This window comes from Mycteria americana, chromosome 9, assembly GCF_035582795.1.
Source record: "Mycteria americana isolate JAX WOST 10 ecotype Jacksonville Zoo and Gardens chromosome 9, USCA_MyAme_1.0, whole genome shotgun sequence".
NCBI lineage: Eukaryota > Metazoa > Chordata > Aves > Ciconiiformes > Ciconiidae > Mycteria > Mycteria americana.
In genome coordinates, this window is record NC_134373.1 from 13,945,456 (window position 1) to 13,960,222 (window position 14,767).

At 38.3% G+C, this 14,767-nt stretch overlaps 1 protein-coding gene across 2 annotated transcripts in view; it reads left to right on the forward strand.

Annotated features, from left to right (window-relative positions):
* Positions 1-14,767, forward strand: part of BMPR2 (bone morphogenetic protein receptor type 2) — a 111,360-nt gene that overhangs the window by 45,248 nt on the left and 51,345 nt on the right. For both annotated transcript variants that reach the window (XM_075512431.1, XM_075512432.1), the window contains exons 2-3: positions 11,913-12,086; positions 13,322-13,501. In XM_075512431.1, the coding sequence (XP_075368546.1) occupies positions 11,913-12,086; positions 13,322-13,501 (354 nt within the window). The remainder of the gene's footprint in view (positions 1-11,912; positions 12,087-13,321; positions 13,502-14,767) is intronic.

Sequence of the window (14,767 nt, forward strand, 5' to 3'; positions counted from 1 at the left end):
TTTGCTTCTGTAGTCAGTCAAAAGATAATATAATGTATATTACTGAGGGCAAAATATGATTATGATTTTGGAACTTAATTTCCCTGTAGCTTCAGATCACAGAATGTTTGCCAGTTTTCAAATGTTTCAGCATACTGCCAGTAGTGTAAGCTTCCTAAAAATGTTTATAGGAAGAATTTTTGTAATATACTGTAAAAGACAGGCTGTATGGGTACTATCTTTCTGCAAATTTAAGTTACTGAAAAGTTTTCAAGAAAATGTTGTAGGAATATACGCAGTAGAAATGGCATCCCTGCTTGCTAGAAAAGTGAGTATATTACATGTGTTAGGGGAATACCCAGTAACAGATTTTTTTCAAGGGAATCTAAAGTAGACTCTGAAATAATTGATTTTGCTCTGGGAAGTTTGTTACATCTGAGTTTGGGGGAGAAATACCACATCATTAGTTTGCTTTACTGTTGCTTTTGCTGCAGAGTTTCCTGTGTTATTCCATGCAGATACTTCACTTTGACAGCCCAGATAAACAAAAGCCAGACGCTCATACCCAGAAAAAAATCCCTGAACTCCAGTCTAGGGCAAAGATAAAGAATTCAGGCTTTTTCAGTTCTGTGAATAGACACTGGCCGCTGGAAAAGATTATGTGTGACTAAGGCTGTGATGATTTCTGTTCTGACATAATTGCTAAACAGTAATATGAACATACTTATTTTTCTCTGAATGGAGACATAGTCGTTTAGGAAGTGAATAATATTTTAAAAAAATTGGAAAAATGCTAGGTTTGTTTAAATCCTGTAATATACATATTCATGCTTTCAGAAGAGTAAATGTAGGCTGGGATTTTTCCAGGAGACCTGGAGAAGTTGGATGTCCATTTCCCATCAAGTCAGTGAAAGCCAGCTACTTCCTTCTCTATGTTTTTCCAGAAATCTGGGCTTAAATGACCTTTAGCTTGAGTTGGAGTAATACTTGAATAAAGTGGAAAGTATATATTAAAGCTGTCTTACAAAGTACTTTTTATTGAAAATGTATCATTTTCTTTTGCCCGACATCACGAGTCTGTAAGTAGGTTCTTTCTGAGCTGATTCAACTATGTGTAAAGACTGGAATTCCTGTTTGCTCATGGGGTAGAATAAGCAATCGTTTCATCCTGAGACAAGAAGATAGTGCAAACCTGACAGTGTGCTTTGAAGCCACAGAGATGCTTTCTGCCATGTGAACCCCCACAGAAAATCTTCAACTTTATTAAAATTGTGGAAGCTCTAAGATTAATGCAAAAAATAAGCTTTCAGAGTCGAGAGTAATGTTTTTATGCTTTGTACTCCACTAATGTGTTTAGATTAGATTCTCCCTTAAGTGAGTGTTAAACATACTCCATGATTGGACACTTCTGTGGTATTTAATGGTTTAATTGTATAACTTTTATGCTAATTTACTTCTGCTTTCCAGTATTTGAACTTGACAGCTTTTTCAGAAGGCTTTTTGAGTATGCTTGGACCCTTGCATTTCCACATACGACATGCTGTGACTGGGTTTTGCTTTAATATGGAATGTGAAGTTTTTAGAAATGGCTATAAGCTGGCTATAAGTTGAAGTCTGATGACAAAGATGAGTATTTTAAAGCTAACAAAGTGAATGCTAAAATGCCATGACATTTTACTATTTTTACAATGTTAAAAATACCCCAAATCTGCTGTAATCCCTTGCTGCAAAGCCTTTAACTGTTTCTTAAGTGAAAAGTTGTGTGATAAAATGTCATCAGTCCCGCATAATCGTTGAACTAAGATAATGCTATTGTTTTTTAACATACCAGAGTGGGTTTTTCACTGCTAGCAGGTGATATATTTAGAAATTTCATATTGGACAGATTGATAACCTTCCTCTACTACCTGTTACATACATTTAGTTTTAATTCTGTCTTGTTAAAAATCAATGGTAATTTAGCATAGGGGAAAAAGATGGAAGGAAGAAACCTGCTGAACTAGACAGCCTTATACAATAAAAACAAATGTCCTAACTGTGTACCAGCGGAACACAGCTATAAAACAGTGTTAAGGAAAATGCTGAGTCATTGAGGGAGGTAGATTCTTTTTCTGATTTAGATGTATACATTCTGGAGGAAATCTTGTAAGGTGGGGGAAGCTCTGATTAGTGGCCAAAGTAGAGGTAGTCAAAGGTCAACTTGTTAGGGCTCTAGCTGAGACTTCAGGACACTTGGTTTTAATTCTGTAGTTTGGCCTTCTCTGACCCTGGCTGAGTCAATGAGATATATCCTCATTACAGATTTGGCTTGAATCTCTTCCCATATAAGCTGAAAAATGCCTCAGCCTCTTGATGTAATCCATGAACCACTATTAACTCCGTTGGTTCAAATTTGCTTGAAGTTCTTGAATTTTGTCCCAGCAGATTTTATGCCAGAACACAGGTGTTGCTGGCTTTCTTGCCACTATATCTTGTGCTCTTACTAGATGGATAAAATTCTGATTCTGTGGTAATGCCTGATTCAGATGAGGTTTGCACAGCGAGGTGGTCTGGTTGTCCTCAGAAACATTTAGAAGGCTGTAGAAATCAGGCAGTGGCACAGTTTATGGGCAGTAAGCTTAGCTATATTTGCATAAAATCTGGCGGCATTTGGGGACTACATAATTTGTCAGCTGCTAGCAATAAATCTCTGCCATCCTGTTGCTCTCCTGCATGGCTCCTCTTGCTTAAGTTGGGTTCTTTGAAGGTAATACTTCCTTTGAGAGTAAATTTGGGGGAAGGAGAACAAGGCCTTCACTAAAGAATTTGAGTTGACTATTTACTTTTTGGCCACTTCATACCTCTCTGTTTACATTAATTCCAATTCATGAAATTCCTGGTATGGTGGATGCATCTGGGCAGAGGTGTATAACAATAGTGGGCTGCAAGGGGGACATGTGTTGGTGGCTTTGTGGCAGTGGGGCTGTGCTAAGAGGGTCAGCACATCCCAGACGGTGCCGAGAGGAGCCCACGGACCGTGTACCGCAGTGGTGCAAGACAGCAGTGCCTGGGTGGGAAATGAAGTGTGAACCTCGTGCACAACATGCGAGATACAACACAGCTGCCACATGATCTAGTTCTGTTTTATTCATTTAGTGCTAAGAGACCACTAGGACTTCAGAATGAAGCTGAAACACCAACATTCCCAAGTACTGTTGAAGAATACAAAACAGGAAAAGGTTGGCATCTCTGTCACTGCTGGTAGTGTTTATCAGCAGACAACACTGTGTTAGAAAGGGGAGTAAAGAGATTTCAAATTTACTTGCTTGCTTAAAGGTTAGGTTGAGGAGAAGGAAAGACTAAAGTATATCCACATACAGAAAAAAAGACACTTGAATTTGCTAGTCTCATGCTATTTTGATGGAAAAGGGTCTTGTAATGAACATAAATGATTTAGTCATCTGCATGTGCAGTCACTTAATCACTTTGAAATGGATATCAGTACTAGCAATCATTTTAGTTTTGGCACTAGTTCTCAATCAAAGCCTGGCTCTGTGTAATTGCCAGCATTTGAAACTGCGATGTTACACCGCAAAAGCAGACAAAACCAAAATAATTTTCATCAATGAAGGCTAAGGACATGCAGTACTGTGAACAAATTATTCCAGATTTTAACATTGAGTATAAACTGTAAGGGGTTTATTGTCAAAATATATTTTGCAGTATATCTTGAAATATGTAATACGTCCTATAAAGTATAGAAGGAGCTTTAATGATTGTGATGTTTATTTCCTCTCTTTTTGTTAGAAGGAGAGGAAAGCTTATGACCAGAGATGTAAATTTCTGAAGCATTTTTCTTTAATTTCCTGCTTCCCTCCTGGACATTCCTACTGTATTCTCTCATGCAAATTTCCATTCTTTCTTATTCATATCTGTAAAATATTAATCTAGTGGTTGAGTTTGTGGAGGCTGCCTGGAGGACTTCTAGCACAGAAGTTTGCTGTAAAGCAACAGGCTGTGCTGTCTGCCCGACCAAGAGCTCCCTGGCTGTGTGTTGCACTGTGCTGCTCCTGACCTCTTGCTCAGAAAGTCCCCCGGCCATTTCTCGTTGGTTTAGACTTTCATGCCCAGTCCTTAAGCAGGCAATTTATTTCTCTTCCTGACCAGTCAGTGCAGATCTCTGCTGTGCAGTTGGTCAAACACGCTACAAAACAGAGTACTGGAAGTGTAAATATGTGGAAGGTTACCAACAGTTTAGCTTTTTTCCTCCCACTCTAAGTTAGTATTAAGGATGGTCAGTCTGTAGAAGAATGACTTCTTTCAAAAGACGTCTGCCTGTGATACATTTTTATATAAGTGTATACTCATTTAGAAATATTTGTCATTAAAGCCTCTGAGGAGAAAAAGATGAAAAAAGCAGCAGTAGAGTGCTTGCTAAGTGATGATTTCTTCAAGATTCTGTTTCTCTGTACATCACGCCAGAATTCAGCTATCAGTAGTTGAAAGGATATACTCAAAGGAGCCTCCTGATGTACATTACTTTAATCGCCTCCCTTTTAATAGTTTGCATTATGAAGACACGTGCTATCTCATAACCCTGCCTCGAGGGCAGTGATGTTTCCCCGTATTGTGTAAATAAAAAAGCTCCATAGAGAGCTGACAGAGCCAAAAGAAAACAGGTTTTGTGTCTATGGCTGTTCTGATGAAAATCTCACTAATTCAAAGGACAAGTTACAGAAAAAAACTTAATCTTTTCAAAACATCTGTTGCAGCCTAATGAGGTTCCCAGTTGAATGTATGGTGGCCTGTATTTAAAGAAGTCCCATTACAGGCAAACAAATGCTCAGAAACCATTTTCATTTTTTGTCTTTTTTTCAAGTCTTCACCTATGTGGTCATGAAGGCAGTTGGACATAATTACCAACATGGTACCTGGGTATGTGGTCAGTGATGCTAGCAAGTCTATTCTTGTAGGTTACATGCAAGACTGTTATCTCAGATTCTTTTATTTGTGACTGTTGCGTCATGGAATATATTGCCTGTCATTAATTGTAAAGTGGCAAATGTTTCTTTCTTTCCGTCTTTATTTTTTGATCCTGACAATTAGAACATGGAGTAGAATAATTCTTTGTAGCATTTGAGTAACATTTGAGTCCGTTTTCCTTCCTTTCCCCCTCCCTTTGCACTTGGTGCATGTTCCATGTACTGCATTGAATAGATGGAAGGTCAGGAAGCGTCGATTAAGTACTAATGGAACTGACTTCCTATGCTATTAATGAAAACATGACTCATGTTCTAAGGATTTGCAGTTGGATTCCTGTAACTTTTGGTATTTCTCTTGTAATTGTTTTCAGTAATTATGTTTTCCTCGAACACAAAATGATCGCAAAAGAATTAGTATATTAAAAGCAGTATATTGATATTAGTTTATTAAAATAATTAGTTATTAAAAACAATAACAGCATATTCATTTGTTTAAACTCATCCTAGTACAGATGAATCGTATATTCATAGCACACAAGATTTCTGACACAGACAGTAGATGCACTTGTAATTTTCTTTTGATCTTTGCTGTCCAGAAGTATCTTTAGTGGTGAACGAAGGCAAATATTCAAATAGTAAACATATCTCAGGGTGCTTTTGTAGTGAACCACTACAGACATCCAGAATTCACGTACTTGTTGAATCGCTTCTCTGTTCCTGAGCAGTTGGAAATAGCAGTGTGGTTACAGGGAGAAAATATTGAAAACTTCGATATAGTATTTTTCCTGTAATAACTTGTTTTTTTCAGCTTTGTTTGTTTACAGTAGAACTGATAAATGCTGAGATTGTAATCGTATCAAAACCTGAGCCATATGCCAAAAGGAAATTCCTGAAACCCTGGTGCTTTTTCTTGAGGCCGTGTAGTGGCATGGGGATGAACTCCATGCCCCCCAGAGCACTGCGGCAGTAAGAGTGAGACACAGGATGGACTTGGGAAACTATGGGCAATTCCCAGTTCCTTTATGATTTCAGGAAAGTAATTTAATGTAGTCTGTTTCCCCATTCTCCTTTCGGAATGTGACAATAAGGTTTCACAATCTGCTTCAAGTTAAGTCTGTTAATGTGCACGTGGTGATCAGACGCACCAGTAATGGCAGCCAAGCAGGAAAGCTAAGAACATTTAATGTTTCTTGAAGCACCCATACTCAATTGTAATGCTGCTCATGTTTTAAGCATATTTTTGAAACTGGACAGTAAAGTGTATTTTTATATAAACAGAGGTGTAGAATGGGCTGGAGAGCAACAGAACTCATTTTGGTTTTTTTCTGGTTTATGATGGGGAAGTGAAGAGCTTGCCTCGCTCTTGCTGGTTTTTTCCCTTGGTAGAAATTCTGGGAATGGTGCCTTCCCTTGTCTTTGTTGGAAATCTCTGCTGGATGAGAGAACGGAAGTTTGAGTTCGTTTTTATTATTTTTATTGAATTATTTTGACATAGTTTGTCTAGTACACAAGTTCAAGAGGAATGGAAAATAGGCATTTCATTATAAATCCTTTATGATTTGTTGTTCAGGTTTTACTTCTTGTCCTTTTCAATGTCAGCCTATCTGTTGCTAGTACAGTTGTGTGTAATAGCAAATTTTTCAGTGGCATATGACATGTAAGTATTCAATTGCCATTTGTTGGTTTCAAAATCTCTCGCATAGTCTTTCATTAAAGGTGAATTAGAGAAGACCTGAATGTATAATGAGTTCTATGTGATGAACAAATATGGTTTACTATGAAATTTACCTTATAAAGATAATAAAAGTACCAAAAGTCCTTCTCTTACTTCTTATATATTGTGAAAGAAATAATAAATAGATATTTTCCAGTTTTGGAGGTAGCCTTTAATGTGACTTTCTCCTTTCTGTAGTCATAATTTCCATCTTTCTAAAATTACACTTTTGTCACGTACTGATTTAATCAGATAATTGCGTTTAAGTACAGTGAACTCTCCAGAGCTGCCCCCCCACCCTGGGAGGGGGGGGGGGGGGAAGTTGCTCATTTGATTCAGGAGATTTATAATCTTTGGGGGCATACATGCATCTTTGGCAGTTTTTTCTGTTTGTTGTGCTTTAGACCTAATGATGAAAGAGTTATTATAGACTCACACATTTATAGAGAAACTGCAATCCAGATTAATTTGAATGATTTTACTGCAGTTATTTTTGTGATGCTTAACTTGTGCAGGAGTGATGAGATGGAAAGCTTTAAAGGGCCTGTAACAGAGTTGAAACAACATCATTTCTTTCAGTAAGAGCAGGGCTCTGCAAAATGACTTCAGCCATGCAGCAGATATCCTGTGAAACCTGTGCTGCCACTTATTTTGGTGCTAGGTCTTGGTTTTGTTTGTATCCCGGGACATTTCATGTCTGGGCAAGTATACCATATAGCTTGATCTGTAAATGGCTGCTGCATTTTGTCAGTTTGAGGATACACTGCTGGTGCATCTTGGATCCGTGAAATCTGTAAGGAAAGGAGCGCTGCACAGTGAACTGTTCATGGGTCCTTAATATCTGGTGAGCACATCTGTCTGCAGGGGCTTTGCCCCTTCCTGTTTCTGACATAGGTAGCAAATGAACTGGATATATCTAACGGATCAGTTCAAGAGCCTCAGTCTTCATAGAATAAATAAGTTGCTTATTTTAATTGCTTTTGTTTAATAAAGATCTTAACATTACGGTATTTCCTTGGGTTTGGATCTATTTGAACTGAAGACAAACAAGAGAATCCAGTAGTTCTAGTCCTACCCTACCATTGCGACTGCCTTGGAGACAAAAAATAGCAGGTAGCCCAGCCGAGGAGGATTGTTTTTCTGTCTGGTTGCTGCACATTGAGTTCCTTGAGACCTGTGCCCTGCAGGAATCACAGAATAGTTGATGTTGGCAGGGACCTCTGGAGGTCATCTTGTCCAACCCCCTGGTCAGGCAGGGTCACCTAGGGCTGGTTGCCCAGGACCATGTCCGGATGGCTTTTGAATATCTCCAAGGATGGAGTTTTGGAAGAAGCAGCTTTGGAATTCTTTCCAGCTAAGCCGCTAGAGAGAGTGTTAGTGGTTGCCCTTTCACATTGCAAGTGCAGAGTTCCCAAGGGACAGGTAGATGTATTTTATCTCTGAAGGCACCATGCATAGCTGTTGGCTCCCATGACGGCTGAAAACTGACATAAAAGGTCATCCATGAGGAACGCATGTAAATTCAAATGAGCAACAGTATTTTACCTTGAAGGGTAAGATTTCTATTGAAATAGGTGAAGTTTAGAACAAGCACCCCAGCACTTCTGTCTGTTTTTGTAGTAGTAGCTCCATTTCTTTTGAGGAAGGTTTAAGGCATACTCATCTAGGCTGGAGGTTGCTTTCAAGGCCTGACTTAGAAGTATTCCAATACTACATGTTTTTAGAGCCGACTAGTTTCCACTGCCTGGAAGGAGGAAACCTTACTGCCAAATTCCCAGAGCAGGAATGTGCCGAAATCATGCAAAGAAATTAAAGCGGCTCATCTATTCTGTTGTTCTTCGAGACGGTTTCTGGACATCTGAATGCCCTACCCAATTTTCTTCGACATTACAGCTTCAACAATGAACCTACAGAGGCCATAGAGAAAAATAAGTAGCTTTTGTTATGTGTCCCCTGTTCTCCAGATGTTCCATGCCATCAGGGAAGGGGCAGGGGTCAGCAGAGTATTGCAGTGGGTACTGCTCCCACAGGGGTTGTACTACTCTGAGTTATAATTGAAGCAGGAATGTGCAGTGATCAGCATGAAAACTCTAGTTGTTGGGTGAGTAACCTTTATTTTTTGTTGGAAAAGTTTCCCACTGAGATCATCTGACATTAAATTGTGGCAAGTTAACTTACATTTTTATTAGTTTGCTAGAAAACTGATAGACACTCAGGTTGCTAGCAGTGGGTGTTGTACTCTCTTATGCTTGCCCCTTCCTCCCCTCTGCAGGAATTCTTATAGGGCAATACCTTTTTTAAAATTGGAAAAGCCTTTGGTAGCAACTGTTATTTTCTACAGTGTATGGTTGGACAGCATCAGCACGACGGTTCACAACTTTTCTTTTTTCAAGTATCTTCTGCATGTTCTTGCCTCTCAACCTTGATCCTAAGAGATATATAGAAAGGTGAAGAGACCAGAAAAGTAGGCAATTAAAGCTGTCTGTGTCTCTGGAGCACAGACATGATACATGAAACTATATTTCTGAGTAGAAAGCAAAAACAAAAGTTTTTTTTCTTTTTCTTCCATTAGTTCAGAGGTTAAAAGTTGGTGGGGTTTGTGTTTGTGTTTTGGGTTTTTTGGGGTTTTTTTTTTTTTTTTTTTTTTTTTTTGTGGGTTGTTGTTGTTGTTGTTATTGAACCTATTGAGGTATTATGAAAGTGGACTTTCCTGGAATTACTTTTTTTTTTTTAACCACAGATTTTTGATAAGGAAACCAAATTCATGTGGCTGTTTTATAAATTCTGTTCTTTTTAATTTATTTTTCACAATAAAGGCAAATTATGAAAGGGCTTATCTTGCAGCAGTTTGAGCATTCTGTAAACAACCAACATTTCAGATGACCTTAGTCCCACTCAGCTATCACACGCAACTGCTTTAAAAACCTTCGTAGTGTCCCTAGGAGCAGATACGTTGTATTTCACAAGGCCGTATAATTCTGTCCCGTTCTCTCTTGAAAATTATAGATCTGTGATAATTTTTTTGTCCTTTTGATTTTCAAAAAGTTAATCAGCTCCAGTTCTCTAATGGCAATGGAGTACTGTCCTTTCATACATTGTTTCTTGGCCAGTCCCATGTCATGGAGCAGAGAATGCAGGACAGATGCTTCACGCCTGGCATACTCAGCTGTTCCTGAGAATAAAACTACTACGTGAGACTGGCAAGTACTGCTTGAGGCAGCATATGCTAGCTGTTAATGTGTGACCTTTTGTCCTCGGTAACTCGACTAACTACTCATTTAGAAAGAAAAAAAATTAGATATGAAATGTAAGCAACTGAGTTTCTGAATATCAAGCCACTGCTTTATAATAAATGTATTTATCACTTCAAAACTCTAGTTCCAGATGTAAAGTGTTAATTGTACACTGACCAGTGTACAGAGAGGGGGGTGAGTAGCATGGACTGCCGGCCAGGTTATTGGAGTATGTGGAGCTGCAAGTGATTGAATTACAGTGGCTTAAGAAGTTCCTGTCTCCTCAGCAGAGAGTTCTACTGCCACTGAGCTGACATGCAGCTCAACTGATCGTACACACCCTACCAGACCACTAAAAAATAAGCCAAGTTGTGCTATTTTAATTACTGCTGCCACAGAATAAACTGGGAGTCACTGACAGACTGCTTTTCTGGATGGTGCAGCTATTCATGGTTGTCTCAGCATAAGAGAATTCTGAATTCTGACTCCTTAATGAATAGTAACGGCCTTAGAAGTGAGACATGTATCTGAGTCTCTTGGTTTGTCTTTCTATTACCCAATTGTCTGTGCTGGTGACACAATGAAACAGCATTTTTGCAGTAAGTCTGCCTTGCTGAAACATGGCTTCTTTGGGGTCAGTGCTGCAGAAGGATCAAATACATAAATCCTCAGTGAGGAGACATTTTATACATATACAGTACCTTTAATAATTTACAATGATGTGTGCTATAATTTTATTTTAAGTTCAAAATCTGTTTTCCCAAAAGACCAAGCTACGCTACCTTGCATCTTTTCGCTACCAGTGCTTTCATGGGAGTTAAAGAACTGAATGAAATCTAGTTGTTGAGATACATAGTACAAATTATTACTGCGATTGGATGTTTGCTGAGCTGTACTACTGAATAATACTTATTAAGTGCCTTGTAATTACACACCTAGCTTTCCATGCATTTTATAAAATCATTCAAGGGAAGAATGAAAATATTCTAAATATCATATTCACCACAAACGTATGATTTATTTATCTTGGACTTGATGCCTTTCTGAAGAATTTATTGTTTAAATGTGTTTACTCTTCTCTTCCTAAAGAAAAGATGACAAGGCATATCAGCATGGTTGAGTCCTTTCATTGAAGCGACATAAACAAAAAAGCAGTAATCATATGGGTAAAACATATGAATTCTTAAGATACTAAATTTTTGAAGTTTGTTGATTAAATGTTCTTGTAAAAATCAGTATGCTTTTTGTGGGTGGTTTTGGTTTTTTGTCGTAATAAAAAACCCCAAAGATTTTTCAGGTGATTGTGGGTATTTATTTTTGTGCTATCTTTGTACGTTTTATAATGCTCCTGCTGGACATTCCACAAGGAGGCTTTACACGCAGTGTTGCTCCTGTTTACAGGCAGTGTTTCCCAGAACTGCTAGTTAATCATATGGGTTTTACTCTGCCCTTAGTATTTCTGTTGGTGGTCATTAATGAAGTTGTGTGAAAGGGCCCAAACTGATAGGTTGCTTAGCAAAAAGAAGTAAATATCAGTGCAACAGCTGGATAACATGTAGAAAAAAGAGATAGGTCACTAGAAAGAGAGTGGAAAAAAACCCCTCTGAATTAGGTAGGCACTGGGTTGGATGGCAGTCTGCAAAAGATCATCTTGGTTTAGGATCTGGAAACAATTAAGTAATGCATGCAATTGCTGAAGAAACCAGCTAACAGTTGCGTAACTTATGCTTGAGGACAAATGGAGACTATGCAATGAAATTTTTATTCTGCACCTGTGAACTTCAAACATTTGCACATTCATTCTGAAACATCTGCTGAGGTTTTTTTGTCCTCTTTATGAAAGTAACTTCGGGATAGACCTCCTTTTTATTTCTGACTGTTGGGTACAGTTTAAAGAACAGATACATATAATTCAGGATGGTTTTAAATATAGGTTTCCAGAAGACCTTAATCATCCTTTTATTAAAGTTAATATTTTATGCATAAAATCACTGACAAAAAATATTTTCCTTTCTTTGTCTAAAGCTGCGCAGAGTGAGGAACGGCTGTGTGCATTTAAGGACCCATATCAGCAGGACCATGGAATCAGTGAGAGCCGAATCTCGCAGGAGAATGGCACAATTTTGTGCATGAAAGGTAGTACCTGCTATGGACTTTGGGAAAAAACACGAGAAGGAGACATACATCTTGTAAAACAAGGTATGTAACATTTCAGTGTAACAGCTGCAAAGCTAGACATTTTGTTTGTGCATTGTACAAATGCATAATTTTAAATTTCCCATTTAGCAGTTTTAAATATGAACAGAAAGTTTGTTTGAAATAAATGCCTTCTAAAAGACCAAAGAGATCAATGCACAGTTGAAGGAAAAAAGACTCAAATTGCTTGTTACTTAGGATGTCCAGAGGAAGATGGCGTTCTTGAATATATCTCAGTATATGTATTGATGTAATGGTAAATTTAAAAATAAGCATCTCATTAAGTAAAAATGTATATTCATATTGATTGGATGTTTGCTTACAAAGAAAACTGCAGCTATAGCACAAAACTGTCACATATCACTAACTGTCAATTCGCTGCTATTCTGCGGGGAGAGTGATGGTAGGGAGGGGTGAATGGTCTTACAGTTGCTGGAGATGTGTTTTGATTACCATTCTCAGGGACTCTGCTCTTGGTTACTTGGATACAACTTAACGTAGTATAAGGCTGAATGAAAACTGGTATTTACAAACATCCTGTGGAGTTGTACTCAAGGTTGTTGTTTCATGTTTGATCTGGTAATCTGCTGAAAGAAGCAGTCTGACTGCTCACCTCTGCTCCTACGCTACCTCTTTCCCTTGCAGGCATTTGTGCATAAATGACAATTTAACTGCCATTGACCATACCTGGGAAAGAACAGTTGCTGCAGGGAGAAAGGGCCTGCATTAACCAAGAAATAAGTTGTGATCCTGTAGAAGAGTCCAGTGATGTTGACAATGAGGAAGGACAGAATTTTTAGAAATTATGCAAGAAGCACCAAACTATAGATGCAGTCTTGTGGCCTTAGAAAGAGGGGACTAGATCACAATTTCATCTAGACTGTGGGCCAAAGGGTGGTAATGTTGTCTGTGGTCTCAGAGGCATGGGGAATGGCATACTTCTGCTTAGAAAGCTCAAGAGTTGGGGTTTTGTCTTATTGAGCTTGACAGCTGGACACCTCTGATGTTGGCCTTCATTGCTGCCCATGTTTCTTCTCCTTGGCCGTGGTAAATTCTTCAATTTTTGGTTTAAAAGGTGGTAGTGAAGTCAGACAAGCAAATTATGATAACTGTTTTCACCCCACTATGTAACATTTAATTAGGTAATGCATGGATTTCTATAGGTGTGTTTAATTGTCCATGCAATAGAATTAATTTTATGTCTCCTTTAAAAAGAATTAATTCACCTCTTTTTACAGGTTGCTGGTCTCATATAGGAGACCCACAAGAGTGTCACTTCGAGGAGTGTATCGTTACAACCACCCCTTCCTTGATTCAGAATGGAACATATCGCTTCTGCTGCTGTAGTACAGACTTGTGTAATGTCAACTTCACAGAAAATTTTCCACCTCCTGACCCGACTGATACAACACCTTACAGTAAGTCATATGTTTCCATCTCTGTCATTTAATGGTTTAAATAATTTAGAGAAAGATCCTTCTTTCATGGTACTGCAAAACCTGTGACCTTTCTACTTATATGCAACAGAAACGGCGATCAGAACAGAGCTTTTCCATATGAAGTTTATCCCATTTATACGTTCCACAGTGCTCTGCAAAGAACGAGTTAAATGCTTACAAGAGAATTGTTTGTATAGGCAACTGCTGAATGCAGATTACGTTTTCCAAAATGGTCTCTAACCTTGGGTGCTTTGGTATTTGGATGTCCAACTTCAGAAGCCTGTGAGGATATTCAGAAGGATTCAGACTTCTGTTAAAAACAGACCAGTAAGTTCACTAACATTATGGTACCTTTGAAAAGTCTGGGCTGTCTATTCAGTCATGGTTCACGGATAGCTTTGAACGGTAGAACCACTCTTACGTCAGGCTGTTGAGATTCTCTCCAGCAGTCTTACAGTGCTTTGAAATCTGACTTCTTTCTTTTGCATATCTCTGGTAGAGATTAACTTTGGCATAACGTTCAAAGAGTACTAGTTAGAGCAAGGTAGTTTTCTTCCAGATTAGATTATCTGTTATTTATTGTAAAATCAACATAGCATATGGATCCAAATCAAGGGATCAGACCCCTTAACCTCCTATTACAGAAGTAAGATCATGACTAGCAGACACAGTGTTATGCTGTGTTCCAAGAATTAAGAACCTGTAAAGAAGCTGAGTTAGTGGCCTAATCTAAACATTTGGATAGCCTTTTCTAAATAAGAACTGTGAAAGAGAAATTGAATAGAGGCAGGTGTGTAAACGGAGGTACAACTGTTTCTGTATGTTGATAGTTCTTTATCAATGAAAAGTGTTTCGTGAAATGAAGGTGTCTTTAACAGGATAGTATTTACAGCTATAGAAAGCAAAAAGAGTAGTTTATGTTTAGGGATGACATTATTTGAATTAACTTAAACTTTAAGATAGTGAAGATACTGATGCTTTCAAAAGTAGCTGTAGGATGGAGTCTTTGTAAGCAATTTTGGTCAAAATGAGGGCTTGGCATGCTAAAAAAAAAAGCAACCTTTTAGTGGGAAAGTGTGTACTATATAAATGGGTAAAGAGAGTTGATAAGACATGGTGCCTTTTGGCTGATAATACTATTTGTAGAACCAGTAAACAATCACCATTTGGAATCAGTGTCTGAGGTCAGCACTGTGCAACGCAGAACGGACTCTACTTGATTCTGGTAATAGTAATCTGATTGGG